Source organism: Zosterops lateralis (assembly GCF_965231275.1).
Source record: "Zosterops lateralis genome assembly, chromosome: 1".
In the NCBI taxonomy this organism is placed as follows: Eukaryota; Metazoa; Chordata; class Aves; order Passeriformes; family Zosteropidae; genus Zosterops; species Zosterops lateralis.
In genome coordinates, this window is record NC_139762.1 from 125,938,337 (window position 1) to 125,956,348 (window position 18,012).

Sequence of the window (18,012 nt, forward strand, 5' to 3'; positions counted from 1 at the left end):
GGGAGTTGCTAAAAACTGTTTTGGTTTGGTTGGTTAGTACCCATTTGGTACAACCCTTTGAGCTCTGCCCTTTAGACAGTACTTTGCTGAGCATACCATGAACCTGCTCATTCCACAGCTGGGCAACTTGTCCGGAAGGATATTGTGAGGAACAGTATCAAAAGCCTGCCGAAATCCAGAACTATATCCACCACCTTCCCTTCATGTACAAGGTCAGTGGCTTTACCCTAGAAGGATGTAAAATTAAACAGGATCATTTTATCATGATCACAGCGGCCAAGACAGCAACCTACCATCACATCCCTCATGAGTCCTTCTGTATTCACAAACAGCAAGTCTGGGAGGGCATCTTTTCTAGTTGACTCACTGAGTACCTGTGACAAGAAGTTACCTCCTACAGACTTCAAGAATTTCCAAGGCTTCCTCATCACAGGGATATGGGGCTTCTGGTTGAAATCTTTTATAATGGCAAGGGCTACAAATTCAGGGGTTTCCCATAAATTGCCTAGAGAATAATTAATCAATGATTATATCCCAGCTGGATTATCAGTTATAGACACCCACTGCAACAAGTCCTTTTATCCATTCCCCTAATCCTCTCTCAGGGGCTCTCAATCATATCCTCACTATCTGTAAGGGCTGTGCAGTCGGTCTCTCCCTTACATACAGAGCAATTCCTGCACCTTACCTGCTCTGCCTATTGCTCCTGAAGAGCCTGTAGCCCTCCATCCCAGTGTTCCAGCCCCAGGACTCATTCTGCCAAGTGTTACAAACACCAATAATATCATAGCACTGTGAACTGTCCAATCCTTCCTGTTCAGGAAGCATTCCGGCAGTGCTCTTAGATACATTGTTTAACTTTTATGTTGCACTGTGTGGAGTCAGGAGTTGGATTGGATGATCCTCAGGGGTCTCTTCTGGTTGCCCTGTGTTTTGAGAAGAGTTACAGTTTGCTTTCCAGTTCAGTTCTCTGTCTTCTGCTGCAAGGTTGGCAACTTGGAACTTAGTAACAAAATATTTACAGTGTATCAGGGACACTGAAGTATCTCTGGGGATGCTGTTGGTTTACTGTCAGGGAGAGCTAATGCCTTGTCCTTTTGTCAAGGTCTCATAAACCTTGGAGGAGGACAGTGCTGAAGCTGAAACTCTACTTCTGTGAAAGCAGATCCTAAGGGAGCCATTACTGTGTCTATATCCACCAGTATGTACTGTGGGCTTGGCAAAAAGATGAGAAATTAAATGCCCCTATATCCCTGACTGTTCTGGTTGGTCTGAAGATTCACTCCCAAAAGTATGTTGATGAAAACAGATATCTGGGGGTCCTGGTAGATATGAGGTTGAACATGATGCAGCAATATCCCATGGAGCAAAGAGGGAGACTGCTTCCTGGGCTGCATTAGACAAGGAATCTCCATCAGGCTGGGGGAGATGGTCCTTCCCTTTTATTCAGCACTGGTGATGAGGCCACACCTGGAGTGCTGTGCCCAGTACTGGGCTCCTTGGTACAAAGGAGAGGTGGATGTGCTGGAGAGAGTTTAATTAAAGGCCATCAAGATGATTAAGGCACTGGAGCACCTCTACTTAAAAAAAAAAGTCCCCAATATTCACTATTAGCATAGAATATGTCCTACATATTTGAACAGTACATTTTACTGTCCTTTCAGGTTTTCCAGATGTTTATATAGGTAATATTTATGTGCCTGATGGAATAGTTATTTTTTAAACATACATATTTTAAACTCATGAATACCTAAGGCATTGAAGAAACTATTAGTAAAAAGTAAGTACTAAAGGGATCTGAAGGAATCTTGTGATCTTGGTAAGTAGCTAAGTATTCTGTTAAATAGTTTCAAGTTGTTAGCTTTGCATTTTTATAAACTATCCTAGGTTTTTATTTAAGGTAGAGACCTACATTTCATTCCATCAGTATTTGTCTGACTGAAGTTTAGCAACAGATACCACAGAAAATAATTTGTTGCTCAGCAAATGATAGTCTTTACTACAATCCTGTTCTAGAAGTACTGTCACCGTTTCCATTGTAAGAGAAGTACATGAGAAGTAAAATCAGTGCTCTTAGCATTATTTTAAATGATCAGGGAAAAAACCTGATTTCCATTTCTAATATTTTCTAAACTGTTAAACGGTGACTTAAGCTACTATTTATTATACTTTTACAAATGGTACTTCATAAGTGAGGAGACTGTTCAGTACTACCCACTGCATCTTACAAATATTGTTAACCTTATCGTATGCTTTATGATTCAAATACATTTAGTACCATCTTTTGCATTGTTTTAGCATAGAACTATTGCTTAAATTGTTTTCATAGGGATTCTGAAAGTTAATAATCTTTCCTTCATTGAGTATACTGTCACATAGGTTAGTATTTGTAATGTTTCAGGTTCTTTAGCTTCATGCTAATAATAATAATTTAACAAAAATAATATTTTAAAAACCTAGCTAGAAAACCTGATGGTAAGCATGCATGATACTTTGTTCTATTCTTATTTTTTTTTTATTTTGTAACATATGGCTTTCACATATACTTTTGTGTTGAACAATTAAAATACCTCCCAGAAAAAAAGTAAATTATATAGGTATAAAATGCAAAAAGAAAAATGTACATAGGACTGAAATTTAAAGGTATAGGTGAAAACAACAAAAAAAGAAGGGTTTTAAAAAACAGAAAGTGTTTGAATTCATGCAGATAAAAAGGTATGAGAATTGGCTGCTTGGGGCAAAAGTAGAATACCAGAAGATATGGAGCTTGGTTTAGTCTGTGGAAAAAAAAAAAAAAAAAAAAAAAAAAAAAAAAAAAAAAAAAAAAAAAAAAGGAGTTACATTTTAGTGTCATATAAACAGATCTATTAAGTTAAATTGAAAGAATCCAAGACTTTCAGAGTAAGGCATCTAAATTAGAAATCAAAGGTTAGAGCTGTTTATGTAACTTGAACTTTGCTTTTCTCTCATATGTCCAGCAGGAGTCACACATTGAAGCTCCATTTACTGGGTTTTGTCACTGAACCATTTCTTTCAGTGTATCTGTAAGGATAACAAAAAACCCACCTGCTGCTTAATGGTGCTTCATTTCTCCATAGTTCTTGTTCATTTACTTAATTTCAATTAATGGAAGCATGTCAGGGCTTTTATTTGGCATTGAAAAAAAATCTCTTAAGTGTTTTTTTCTAGTGATTTTCAGTGGGACTTATTGCCTGCTTAATTATTACAAATGTTCATTTAAAGCTATATATACCCTTTTTAAAACCTTGCCAGCTAGGAACATCTATAATGTGAAATAATTAAGACAATAGTATAGCTAGGCAATATTTAACTTTTCTTAAAGTTTGTTCTTATGTTCAAACAATTTAGTTCCTTAAGAGTGAGTGTAGCAGAGTACATATGTGAAAGAATTCTTCTGAGTGGCTGAAGCATGTCAGGGTTCCATTTTGCCAGCTGTATGAGTATCTTAAATTCTGGCATTCTATTAAAAGGAATCAAACCAGCAGATATTTTCTTTAAGTGTATATAAGATGTCCATGAATATAGCCTTTTACCAGAAGCTAGTGTTTACAGGAGTAGGGTTGTTTTTTCTTCCCCACCCTCCCCTTCCCCCCCATACACCAATTAATTGCTGATTAATTAAATATAATACCTTGACCTACGTACTGTCTTGTCTGTATCCCTGGTCCATTACACCTAAACCAGAGTTTGTATTGGGCTTCACTGTATACTCCTGGTTACCATAGATTTGTTCAGAACAGAGAGTGGAACTGTGGACATTCTGAATTGGCCTGTAATAGTAAATCTTAAAGAGGAAGAGAACATCTGAAATGGAGAAGGAGAGGTGAAATTTTTGTGAAGAACAAATTAGTTTTGTCTTCAATATGAAGCAAATATTCAGTGACTCTCAGAAGGCCCTTCTGATGTTTGTGGAATGTTATAAATGCAAAGGCAAATTTCAGGTTAATAAATGACAATTTATTAACAACAGAATATCGAGCACCTGAAAAAGAGAAAAACCACAAAAATAGGAAATTGTCAGCGCCGCGCTGGGTGGATAGAGGTCCGCACCGATGTACAAGACGCCCTAGTCCACGCCGGTGCAGCTTTCAGTCCACCGTTTTATAGGATTTTTCTGCCCTTAGGCAGTCCAGGTGTCCAAGGTGGGTTGAATAGTCTGGATTTCTTTTCGATGGCCCTCCCGGATCTCATCAAGTCTAGTTGTCTCATTCCGGGAAGGCTCCTTTCTTATGTCAATTCCAAGAGTCTGTCTTATGTTGATTTCATTCCGCTTGTGGCACCAGAAGGTTGATGAGATTGGCATCGTCGTCAGGAAGGAATTTCTCCTTGCCTTGGCGAGGAAGTGATTCTTATCAGGGTTGGCCAGTGTCTTTGTCTAAGTTGATGATCTTCGTCCTGTCTTTGCAACTGAGATTAGCAGGCTGAGAGAGAACGGTTACCCTTCTACTGGATTTTACAATTTTACTTTAGCTTTATTTCATTATACATCGAATTATTATTTTATACACAAATTTTTACCCTATTTTTATCACATGGAAGACAACTCTTACTGATAAGTATTTCTATTGCTTCTTGAAGTGGCATTTGGTTTGTGGTAAGGTTTGTGGCATTCAAGGAAAGAAACCTTTAAGTTCTCTATTTGCCTATGTGCAAATATTACTGTAATTTTACCTTGGGATAATCAAAGCTGTACATATCGGGAATGCCAAGTTTTAGATTTTGTTGTTGTTGTTAGTGTTGCAGAAGGCAATAATTGTAGAAATGACTCTACTCTCCTGCTCAGTGTAAGAAAGGCCAGCACATTTTTGGGTCTACAGATATTTCTGCGGATCTGTTTCAGATCTGGTTTCTGTTCCTGCATATCAAATTACTGAATTGAAAGTTTTCTGATGTTAAAGGAAGAAGCTCTTCAGGTTTTTAATGATAATAGAGTTAGTGGTTCTCTCTGGAAGTAATTTAGTTTTGGTTCTTTTTTTTTAAACCCCAGTTAATTAGATATGTATTCAATTAGCTGTGACAAAATAATTGCCATTTTTGTTGTTGATAAATAGTGAGATGGACTTCTCAGTCAGAATTGTGTTGAATAAAACTTCTGGATTTTGAAAGTCATAATGGAAAGAAATTGATTAAGAAACTTATATCTGACATAAGAAAAGGCATTTTTTTCCTTTTTCTTCTTATTTTTACATGAAGAAATTTGTTTCTGGCTCCATGCTTGCTGATTTTCATCAGTGTGGTAGCTCCCTTCCCCCCAGCTCAGCCTTGTTTCTTTGGTGGAAGAAGAGGGCTTGGAGGCAGGACCAGAAGTGTGAGGATTGGCTGTGCTCCCCAACAAAGTGGAACAACTGTCTTTTTCTGAAAGATGCTCGCCCAGGGTTGCTTTGTCACCCTGCCATGGGCAGAGTTTCCCTGGAATCTTTCCTTCCCATACCTCACACTCAGAAGGTCAGAACAGATACAGTTCTGACCCCTACAGCCTCCTGAAATCACTGTTTACTTCTCCAGCATTTTGTGATAATTGACCTTTTACATGCATGAATTAAAGTGGGGAAAAAAAGGTAATTGTTTTCTGTGATGGGATTTTCCATATGTTGTGAAATGATATCACAGGTAATTGGACCATACTATCTTGGCACTTTGTTTTGGTCTTATTCCTAGCTTGACTCTTCTGGTATCGTATGAGTAAGAAAATGGTTTTCTCTCTTGGTGGGTGCACTCTTTTATGTCTGAGTGGTTGGTTTTTCATGAAATATCTCCTCAATTACTGATTCACAGCATCAAGCAATTTATAAATGTGTGTTTGCTGCTCCAGTGATAGTTTTTAACTTTCAGCTTTACGAGATCATTATCAAATGACTAATGCAATTTAAAATGTGCCTGCTTAAATTCTATGGATAAGTAATTACTCTACTAATGACTGAAAAGTAAATAAATGAAATATTCACTGTTGGTGTTCCCTTTGATTTCTGATGTTTTAATAGCATTTTGAGATTTAGAGAGTATTGTTCACAGAAGCGTAAATTTTATAAATGCTGTTATTGTTAAGGAGACTGCTATGAATCTGTTGATTCACATGAATTAGAAAATGATCCTTTAATTCTTGTATTAGACTTCTGTGTCATCTATTCTATGGTTTTGCTTGGGTCTTACTTTGTCCTAATTGAACTGTAGTTACCCAAAATAATATACACAACTGAAGTAATATCAAGATATCAGCTGTAGGAGTTAATAACTAGACTGTACTCTTCCAGTTGATGTAACAGTTATGGGTTACATCAGGGACAGAAGGGCTGTGATCTCTATGATCTTCATGGGGCTCTCCAGAGTCTCTCTGTGAATTTTTGTTGTCCAGGAATTTTGAGGCTGGGGGTGGTATTTGTATGTGTTGATGACACAGTTCTGAAAGTAAAGCTTCACATCCTTTAGACCAATGAAGTTTAACCTAGAGCTTGAATAAGGAGATGTGGCAGCTTCATATTTTGGGAATGTGTGGTGTCAGAATTAATCCTCTCATTTTCAGGGAGATTATAACTACAAAAATGGTACAAACTACAAAGATGGTACAAACTACAAAGATAACTACAAACTACATACATTGCTGTATGTAATCCTCTTTTTAAGATTATATAAAGATAACCTCAAATATTTTTAACCCTTAATCAACATATTCAGGAGCCAAACTGGGCATTTTTTTTGAGAGACAAGAAAAAAGGATTTAGGAATGAGGAAAAAAAAGTTTGTCCATGATGCAAGAAAACAGTAAATAATGCCCCTATGACATACTATTCCACTGTCCATTAGTGGTAAGGGCTTGAGTTTTTTGAAATTTGCATTATTTGAAATATGACTTTTAAAATTGTTTAAAAATCCTTATCTTTCAGTGTTTCTTCCCCATTTGCTTTTCTTTCCCATGGAGACTTTTTTGCAAATCAGATCAAGAAAATACAGGTATTTTGCTTTTGACATTACTCTGGATGTGAAAACTGCTCAGTCCTCCTAATGAGTATTTTCACTTCCCTTAGTCTAATTGCCATCCTGTGCATTTCTGCAGATTAGACAATGTGTTTAGTTGAAATTTTGTTTATTTTTGGCTGTGTGGATGTAATTTCTTCTGGCTCATTGAGATGGGAGGTTGCTAGTCCTTTCAGAAACTTTCAGATTTTTGGTATTGGAAGAATCTCTACTAGAACTTTCAGAAATCTTCCTCAGCTTATAAAAGGTTTTATTTCTAATAAGGTAAAAGAATGATGGTAGTCCCATCCTCATGTAAGTCTGTCAGTTCTTCTACTTATGTGCCTTCTTTATTGTCCCTGCTTAGTTTCATTCAGTGTATGCATGGTCACTCTGCAGCAGCCTTGCCCCCAGAAACCTGAGATTTTTGGAAACATTTGTGTCAACACTATTTACTTCCAGTCTTTGTTAATTTTGGACTGTTCTTTCATGGTCTATCATCCCAGGAGAACTTTTCACGTCTTTTTCTTGAGTGTGACAGTCTGTACTAGTACCTTACAAAATGTCAATAATACATTTTTTTGTCAGCACTGCAAACGGTTCCTGTGATAGAGTTCTTGTCCAGTGTCTCACCTCCCCTCTGCCCCCTGCTATGCATGCATCAGTAATTTTTCTGTCAAAGGTTGAAGGGCCAAGTTTTGGATTGTGCTTCTCTTTTTCAGTCATGCCAGCAGCATTTGTCATATGTTCAGACCAGCCTTCAGGGACTAATAGGCATTTGAAGCTCTAGATAAAATTGTTCATCTTGTACAGTCTAGTTTGGCTGACTTTTCTTTCTGAAGGCTTTGTTTACCTGGAGTAAAAACATGTTTGACTGGAAGTGAGTATGATCCAGTGTGTATCAGGCAGTGAAGACTTTTTTAATGTTAGAGTAGCTTTTTGGATCTTGAATGAAAATGTCAAACATTGTCATGTGAGCAGGCTGTCTCCTGGAAGAACCAACCTGCATCTGAGCTGATTAGGCTAACCTGTTAATTTAAAAATGTCAGTAGCTGAGTTTGGATAGTTAGTGATGAAAATAAGTGATGATTGAAGCCTTAAATAAATTCAGTGTTTCCTTTCTCCTTAATTCCTAACCAGTTCTTGATTTCTAATCAGTTAAGAAAGGATGAGTGGGCTGCAACTGTTAGAGTCTTTGGAACATGATGGAAACTGATAGTCTTTGGAACATGAAGAAGACAAAATCAGTCAGTTCAACTAATTTGCTCTGTTCAGTAAAGCCCTTTTCAATATAAACTATGACACAAAACTTTATGTATTGTTGCTAAAAACCTATGTTTATTTTTAAAAGTTTAAAGGCTTTTTAAAAAACATTCATATATTTTAGTGTGTTTTTCTAAATAGTATTTGACATGCATGTCAGTATTTTGTTTACAACATACTGAAAATACGGAACTGTAATCATTGCTGTGTAAATGCACCTCAGTGAACCATACTGGCAAGAATATAAAATAGATTTCTATCATAGAAGGATGCTAATTCAACAGGGTCAGAACAGAGCATTGTAGGACTGTTGTTGTGGGTTGCAGTCATGCAGTTACAGCCCCTCAGCCAACCCCAAGCCTAACTTTGTTTCATCTCCATCAGCTATTGAGATCTCCCTCACAGTGCAGTAATTTCTCCCATGCATCATGGTCATCATTTCTGCCATGCATCTTTTTCCTTCAGGAGGAAAGATTCAAAGCTAAGTGTAGTGAATTCTGTTTCCCTGTTATCAGAAGACTGGCAGACATGTTTGCCAAATGCAGTTAGCAGCTTAGCAGCTAGCAGAGCCAGAAACTCAGGTTTGGGCAGGTGGTATTACTTGCAGACAAATCCACATGTGAAGTCTGGGGAGATTATACAATGAACTGTCTACCTGAGGATTCTGACAATATTATTTATTTCTGTATTTGTTTTGCTTTGTGCATCCTTGACATAAAGTTAAAAAAAGCACAATACTCATCCAACCAACCAAATAAAAACCAATCCCCCCATCATTTTACACCTATGCAGGTTAAACAGTTGGAGGAAAGAAACAATAATAATTTATCAATTACAAAAGTATGCCAAAACTGGTTTTTAAATGTATGTTTAGAATTAGATTACAGATCTTGGTTTCTTGTAAAGAATTTGAATTTATTTGCCTCAGAACTGTTTGAAAGTGTTGCTTTTATGACATTTTCCATATTGGTGGCCTCCAAAGTCAGGTGTAGAACACCATCCAGTGAAAAGTGGGTAGAAAATCTGAGACTTACATTTTACCTGAAAAATAAGAAAGAAATTAAGCTTTATTTGGTATATATATTGACACTGGCACCCTCTGTAGGTCTGTATGTCGGATGGTCGTGTGTCACACTTGGTCTGTGAGGTGTCCTGAAAACAGATTTAGTGTTTGACAATATGATGGGGTCACAGTAGCACCTTCATTTGTTCATTCATTTCCAGCATGTTGTAATGGATGCAGTTTCCTTGTGCCCAATTAGGAGGATTTGTGGATTATGATACTTAGTTTTGACTAAATGAACCCTCACAAAATGGACAAGTGGCTTAAAAAAATTCCTACAAATAGACCATGGATTGAAGATAATACTAGTAATGTGAATAATAATAATAATAATAATAACAACATGGCAGAACTGAAGCTTCTTCTACTCCTACCATGAGCCCTTGGTCAGATGTGTTATGAGATAAAGTCATTGGCAATTAGATCTGACAAGAAGTCAGCCAAAACAATTTGGTTTATCAAGAGTGGTATTTCAAATACGGATGTACATCCTCTGTTGGAAATGATGAACGTTGTTTCTTGAGGTATCAGCTAATGATAGTATGAAGCCATCACCATCAGCAAGGCATTTAAAAACTAAGCACTCAGAACATGAAGACAAACATCTGCATTTTTTTTCAGCAGTGTTAAAGTCATGCTATACTCAATCCAAGACTTTACAAGATTTCACTAAACTTAGTGATGGATCCTTAGAAGCCTCCTTTGTGATTTCTCAGTAGCAGAATACAGAGATACTGTTGGGGAAACATTTCATCTTCCTGCGGTAGTGTAAATGTCTGAAATAATATGTGCCAAACAAGATGGTGACAAACCAAAACACATTCTTTTGTCAGCAGATACTGCTGGAAGATGTCTGGAAAACATTGCCAAAGTTCTAAAGAAACAAATATCAGAAAAAAAAATTACACAGAGGGAGAGGCCTGCTGTAGAGACAGTTGGATGAAAGTATAGATGTTTGTGGTGTGGCTTGACTTACAGTAATTGCTAGATTCTATGTCCATAATGAAATTCACAAAGAACTAAGTCACTAGGGAAAGATGTAGCAGACAAGAGACATTCTTCAGCATAAATTCCAAACAGTATCTTCCTTAATAACAGCTTTTTTTTTTTTTTAATGGAAAAACTGTACAAAAGTAACCACAGATGGAGTGGCTGATTTGACTGAAGTAAAAAGGGTTCTTGTGTAAGGGTACAGGTTGAGCACTACTTGCAGAATTCATTCATTGCACCATGCATAGGCAAGCAACAAGGAAGTTGGAGCCATAAGTGCACAAAGTGCTGCAGGATGTCATCATTGTGGTCCATAGTATGAAAACAGCACCTTTAAATAGTCGAGTATTTAAAATAATCTATAATAACCCTGGGTGTGACGAGGAAGATCTTGTGTACTGTGCAGAGGATTGCTAGTTATCATGGCAAAGTGCTTAGAAGAGTTGTAAAACTTGAAGATTAATTACATGTTTTATCTCACAAAAAAACCAAGTGTTACGAACTTCCTGACATGTTTAGTGATAACAGTCAGCAGTGTGCTGACTAACAGTTATTTTCAAAATAATAAAGACACTTAAGACACCTTCCCTTGAAGGTGAAGATGGTATTTTAACAAGCAAGAAACATATTGCTTTTTGAAATAAACTGATGCTATGGAGAAAGCATTTTGAAAATGGATGTTTTGAAATGCTTCCTTGTGTGATTTTTGTTGCCAGAAAAGATGTGTCATCTGTAAAACCTACTGTATTTGTACACTTAAACTTGGAAGCAAATTTTCCTTATATTGGCTTAAAAGTCCCCCCAATTAAGTTTCAGAGTTTGAAAATTTGATAAAAATATAAAAATGCAATACCTTTCTTTGGTTTGCGATAACAAATGATTGATATCAGGGAAGATAGAAGTTTACTGGCCAAATTTCAAGAAAAACCTTTGCATAATTAGTGGATGGAGATGCAAAATGAGTGCCACGATTTAGAAAGTGTAGCCAGTGATGCACTTTGATTTGGATGTACTTTGTAAATTGTGTTTTCCAGCTATGACAGCCAATAAACTGAATTTAAAACTAGACCTTCAAATCACTGTATTACAAAGTGTTAAATCAGCATTTAAAAAATTTTGAAGCATATTTAATCATATGGCTCTCACAAAAAAAAAAAATTAGTAAGAACAAAAGGGTTTTTTACTATTAAGAAGTCTTTAAAAATACCATTTATTTCATCTTCATTTTAGCCTTTTTATTTTTGGTTTTATATGTTATAATATTTACAGTGTATTAATAAAACAGTACATATATTTAGTTTATAAATAAACACACACATATTGGGAGTATGTACTCAAAACTTTCATACTTAGAGAGGTGCATGGTCAAAAAGGTTTGGTAACAGTTCTTCCCATATTGTTATTGAAACCAGTTGTGTTCACAAAAACAAATATGTGGAAGTTCATCCAGATCAGGGAAAGTCTATTTTACACATATATATTCTTTTCTTGTGAAAAGTAGTTGTCTGATAGAAACAGAAGGTTTTACTAGATGTGTTTTTTCTAGATGTGTTTCAGGTGTAGTAATTCAGGAGGACAGGAGCACAAGTATGTGCTGAGATGCCTCAGCTGGGATCTATGTGATACACTCAGCTTTAGTTTCTGGGTGGTGAGATGGGATGTCCTTGTGAAGTGCTTCCTGTCTCAGTAGATGAAGGAGGTGATTTGTAGGTGGACAACAGTGGGGCAGAAAGCTGGTGGCAAATCTAGGGATAGAATGCAAATGTTTGTCGGAATTGCTCGTTACTGCTTGAGTGAATTGTCTTGGTGACAGCATGATTTTCAAGCATGTAAATACTTCAAACGTTTCGTTTGTTCGAAGTTGTTGATGCTCAGCTTATCTGAAATCAGACTGTAAGTATGTCTTCTAGGGAAGGAATTATTGATATATCACAGCTGAATTTCTATTCTTGCCTTACACAGTTGTTCTAAACTATGTAAATATATATGTTACTGAAGTGTCTTGGCATCCTTAGAGGTGTAACGTGGGACAAATTTCCAAAGTGATTGCTTTTTTTAACTGCTGTTATGAAATAATGTGTTCCGCTGTACCTAAATAATATTTGGTAACTTCTTGATTAGTTGAATATTTTATTTAATAGCTGTAGCTAACGCACAGAGATAATACTTTTTAATAAGCTATCTCTTTGCTTTTTTTAGGCTGAAGCCTAAACCTCTGACATGGCCACAGCCTCACCAAGATCTGATACAAGTCACAACCATAATGGAAGATTACAGATGCAAGTAACAGGCAAGTAGTGATTTGTATCATAGAGATTTTTACAGGAAAACATATATATTCTACAAAAGCAATCCTGGAAGTGAGTGTAAAAATGAACTACTTAATATATTAATTAATTATATGAATGTTACAGTTAATAATGGGACTATAATATATGTAGATGATTTGAGGCTAAATAGAGATTAAACAGTATGACAAGGTTTAATAAATCTTCAAAATAAATAAAAAAAAGAAAGTAATCTGTACAACAGTACGGACAATTGCAAGATATTTTGCTTGGGAACAAGGGGTTAATGACGTATTCTGATGAGGCAACACATATTACTGAAATTCTAGGAAAAAGATTGGTAGTTGTAGTGAACCTCAAGCTTAAAATGGGTACAATGTTTTAGTGAAGGTGGAGAACTGGAAGAGATGACAAAATTTGCTAGCTCTTCAAAAGATGAAGTTCTTTCATTACATATCAGGTAAATATTTGTTGAATATAATATCTTTCAGGCCACAGGTTGGACTAAACAGACATATGGAATAATTTAAGTTGGAAGGTACCTTTGGTGATTCCCTAGTCCACTCTTCTGTTGAAGGCAGATCAAATTGAAGTTGGATTAAGTTGCTCATTATATTATTGAGTTGAATTTTCAGTATCTCAAAGGCTGTAGATTACCAGCTTTCCTTGTGATAAGCCTTGTCACTTTGAATGTTTTTCCTTCTATCCAGTTGCAATTTACCATGTTGTCCCTTGTGACTGTTTACTTTTTTCCTTTTGCTCTGCTCGTTCTCATAGTTTGAGGCAGAAATCAGCCATCCCAGTATCCGTGGCAGGGAAACACAGGCTACAGAGTCCTGGAAATTTCTGATTATGCTGGGGACACTTTTTAATAGATGTTGAACAGGCCAAGTAGATGATGCCTTTTGCTACTGATGGACAAGAAGTGGTCAAAGGATGTGATTGTTGTCAATCTTAGCTACTCTCTCTGTGGGATGGCAGAGCAGAACCGAGACTTCCTTGTAGTCTGAAGATAAGCAAAGTGCATCTAAGAAAACAAGTATGATAGCTAATTGTGAGTGTTTCAGCAGTTAAAAGTGAAAGTGTTAGCAGCATGTAGATATGATACTGTACATAAGTACACCTGCCATAAATAAATATTTATGTATTTATGTGTATAACTATTATTTCATCATTGATAACTAAATTGAACTTTCCAGGGATTTCGAGAAATCTGGTAATGCTGAAGTAAAAATGCATGTGTGGCCAACGATATATTAAGGCTATCCTGGACAGAATATGGGAAAAAACATGAGTGAGGTACCATGTCTTAATAAAGGCTGCATCTAAAGAAAGAGGCATTTTGCTGGATGATCCAAAGATAGTCAGGTTATCTCAGAAAAAATATATTGTTGAAGAGTCCCCCAAATGGATATTTAATGAAATTAGATAAGAAAGGAACCTCAAAGGGATTAACCTTATGTAAGGAGCACATTACTCAATGTGATGATTCATCAAAACTGGCAATAGCTAACAGCAGAGATGAGGCCACCTGTAGATTGAATGTGTATATAAATTATTTAATGTGTATATAAACTGACTTACACAAATGACCCTTAATTTCAGATCTGTGTATATAGAAATGTTAATTTTTTATCCTGTGCTGAGCTGCTCCTTATGTAAATAGTCTTGTATTTTTCTGGTACTGGGACTTCTTTTGATTCCAAGAAATCTGGGTCAGGGCTCAAATGGGAAGAAGTCTTTACAACATTTGTGATTAGTTTTCTGAAGGTTTAGTTCTCTAAACCTAGTCTTTATTGCAAGATCACAGGAATCAATGCCAGTGGCAGTATCATAGGGAAAGTAGTGGGAGACATAGAAGTGTGGGACTATAGCACTGCCAGCCTACACTGCATATTTATCTGCAGCTATGTGCTGTAGAAGCTAGACTTACATTTCAAGAACTACACTTAAAAAGCACTTTAATAAGGGCAGCAAGTATCATAGACTCATTTTGCAAACAAGGAGTGGTGGCTTGTTTGGGTTTGGATAGATACAGCATATTGTAGGCAGTATTTTTTAAAATATTCTTGTTGAGCTCTTGTCCTGTTAGTTCTTTTGGGTGTCTAGCTGGTATTATTACTTACTCATAGTTCTTTTTAGAGGATGTTCTAACCAAAAGATGATGATGGTCTCCTTTTATGTTTGGGGACTCAAAACTTATTAACTTGAAACATAATGAGATAAAAGAGGGGAAATGAAAAGGAAGTTTGAATATCATTACTAAATACCTGTGTTTTAATAAACGTTGTATTTTCCTTTGGAAAGCAAATCGTGAAGGAAAATGTGGAAGAAGTAGAGGTTGTCAAAGCTTAAAAATATATCATGATTTCAGATGAAAAAGTATGACTTGTGTGTGGAATTACAGTTTTAGTTTTCTGCATTCCAGCTTTCATCATTATCAGGGCTGAAGTTCCCTTTTATGAGTCATTACTGAGACTGCATTACTTTCCAAATGTGAGGGAGTTATATTTGCACCTTTTATTTGAAACCAAGTAAAAGGCCATGGCTAGTGCCTTTAAAATCATGGATGGTTGCATCCTACTAACTTTTAAATGACTAATGTACACCTCTCAGAATACTGCAATCCAGAAATATGTCTCCCTTTCAGTTTAGTAAAGTTCCACGTTGAGTTAGCAAGTACCATAGAGGAAAGGAACAGGGAAGAATTATTTCCAAATGGCTGAAAATACTCGGCCTTGTTTTAGTTTGCAAGTGAAGGGAACAAGAATCACACTGAAGCAGGGGAGGAATTAGAGAGAAGGCGCAGCCAACAGGTAAATATAGTCGGGAGTCCATTCTTGTGGTCTTTTCAAGACACCATCTGCCTGAAATAGAATTTAAAATCTTGGCAGTCAGGCTGCTGTTAGTTTTTATAGTGACTTCCTCAGCTGGGCATGGAAGAGGGAGAACAGGTTTATGCTCAGGAGCACAGAGGAACGAACTTACCAGTGATTTGGAGGTGAAAATAGCTTCTTTGATCAGTGGTGTTTTTTAATTTTTGAATATTTACCTGAAACCTTTGAGTTCATCTGCAAAGCTGTTTAAATAAGGGAAATCTAAGAGTCGGTTTCTTAATTTTGACAGACTGATGTGTAAACCCACAAATTGAACCATGCAGTGTAATACAGGCAAAGAAATGAAGCTCTGTATACAGGCTTTGCTAAACAGAGACATTTTGAAATAGGTGTGAACTGCGTTGATTTTCATAACATATACAACTAAATATATATAACTGAATGTATGTAACTAAATATATATAAGTATATATAACAAATATATAACTAAAAAATAAAGTCTATCTGATAATCCCTCAGATGCATCATCAGATGTACTTACACAGTTTTCAGTTAAGGGAAGAATAGGGAGAACAATGAGAAAATAACCTACGTTATTTCCAGTGTTTATCTCTAAAATAACTGCTGTCTCTAGAACCAGTCCTGCCAGTATGTGGGGAAAAGATGATTTGACACTTGGTTTCACCTATCTGACAAAGTAGCTTTTGAAAATAAAAGCTACCATTTTTGCATTGACTTCTTTCTGTTCAGCAGAAATAGAGGCGGTGAGGAAAAATGTTGCCATGCAAAGTATTTCATACAATGTGTAGGCAGCACATTTTCTGATTGTCAGCAACAGTATGCTGTTATAGATAAAGCAATGTATTTTATTAGTTTCTAGTGCCAAACTGAAACGGAGAAAGAATTGGTTTGGAACAACTTTCTACACGGAATTAACTGCAGATGGAGAAATTAAGAAAACAGCAAAATCAAGTAGTTCTTCAAATCCCAAATGGGATGAGCAGCTGACAGTGTAAGTAGATTTTTTGGTTGTTTGATACTATTTATTAGACAGACATTTCAGGCAAATATTTACTAAGCTTGGCTGCCTACATAGATTGCTGTGGCTGTTGATGTCTAAATGCAGACATAAGTTGGTATTTATCTCAAATGATTTTTTTTCTGAATCCTTACAATGTTTTGAGAGTATTTTTTTCCTACAGAGTGTGTAACTTGCATACAGTGCCTGTACATGATGCAGTCTTGATATTTGTTAGCACAGTGTTTAGTGCGTGTTGCTAGAAAGACTTAATAATTGTCACCATGTCATTCTCAACTTTAGAAGAAAAAAAATCTCAACTGGATAAGTAATAATTATGAGCGAGGTCACTTCTTCTTTGAATTTCCCAGTGAAGGGATATGCACACAAAACCTGCAAAGTTACCTTGCAACTTACCCTGATATTTGACCATTTTAATCTTCTTGTGGTTTAGTTTGCTTTAACTATGCTAGGAGTGTCAATATATTTGAATAGGACTCCGTGAAGAACTGGCAGTCTTGCACTTGGTCAGAATGCTTTATTCACAAACAAGATTGTATTGGTTCAGACTTGAGTCTGAAAGCAGCATAGCACCTATCAAGTGGCATTGAGCCTGGGCCAGTACATTTCACAGCATGTGACCAGCTTTGTTAGCAGTAGGAATGATACTAGATTCCAGTAACAGTGCTGGAGAGTGGGGAGTGGTACATCTTTGGGGAGCTCTCCAGACCTGGTCTGAAGAAGTAGGTATTCCTGTGTCTCATTTCTTGGTATTTCAGGTTTGGTGAACTTCTCAGCCTTTTGCAGTGTTGCAAAGGAGAATAACGTAGTCTTGGACCTGGGGATGATTTTCAGGATCAAAAACTAGAACATGTACAGAGCTATCAGTATATAGAACCTAAATATAGGACCTGAGTTTTGCTTGAGGAGGCAGGTTTGATTTGGCAGGATTTGGTGATCTGATAGAAATGAGGTAAATTGCAATGCATAGTAAAGGAAGACTCATTTAATAATGAGTATTGCTTACTTAGGGTCTTACCCTTATATGTATTTTTAAGGTATTCTGGGTCCCTCTTCCTCTGGCTATTGGAATGGTATTTGAAGTTAAGTGACCTCTCTGGCTTACCAAATTCCCCTCACTTCTATGGGTCAGCAATATATTTGTGTGTGTAGGTGTTGGGGATTTTTTCCTTTACTTTGTTGAGTTGCTCTTTTACTAGGACCTCCCTTAGAATGCAGCCTGTTCAAAATGCAAAAATATATTTGCTTGTGTTTCAGCAAAAATGGTCCACCTTGTCCAACATATTCAAGTGATTGTAGGGCTAGTCCTGTTGTTGGGAGAGTGGGACTTGTTTTTATTATTATTTTTATCATTGCTGATATAACTTTCTGTATATATTAGGTCAATACTGATGGATATGTGGCCTTTGGCTTTTTGCAGTGAAGTACTTCTACTCCCGTTTTTCACAGCCAAGGGCACCTTTGCAGTACTAGACCCTGTATTACAAAATACTCTCTAGGACCTAGCATAGCTTGAGCAGGGGAGAGATCAATGCCAAAGCTTGTCATAATATTACTGCA

The 18,012-nt window shown here is 36.5% G+C and overlaps 1 protein-coding gene across 4 annotated transcripts in view; it reads left to right on the forward strand.

Moving 5' to 3' along the window:
* WWP1 (WW domain containing E3 ubiquitin protein ligase 1) overlaps window positions 1-18,012 on the forward strand; it is a 59,035-nt gene that overhangs the window by 10,274 nt on the left and 30,749 nt on the right. For 3 of the 4 annotated variants that reach the window (XM_083867504.1, XM_083867505.1, XM_083867502.1), the window contains exons 2-3: window positions 12,488-12,578; window positions 16,287-16,425. In XM_083867504.1, the coding sequence (XP_083723630.1) occupies window positions 12,509-12,578; window positions 16,287-16,425 (209 nt within the window). In that variant the 5' untranslated portion in view covers window positions 12,488-12,508. Of the gene's footprint in view, window positions 1-49; window positions 213-12,487; window positions 12,579-16,286; window positions 16,426-18,012 lie in introns of those variants that run through there. The other variant, XM_083867503.1, reaches the window with a different exon arrangement.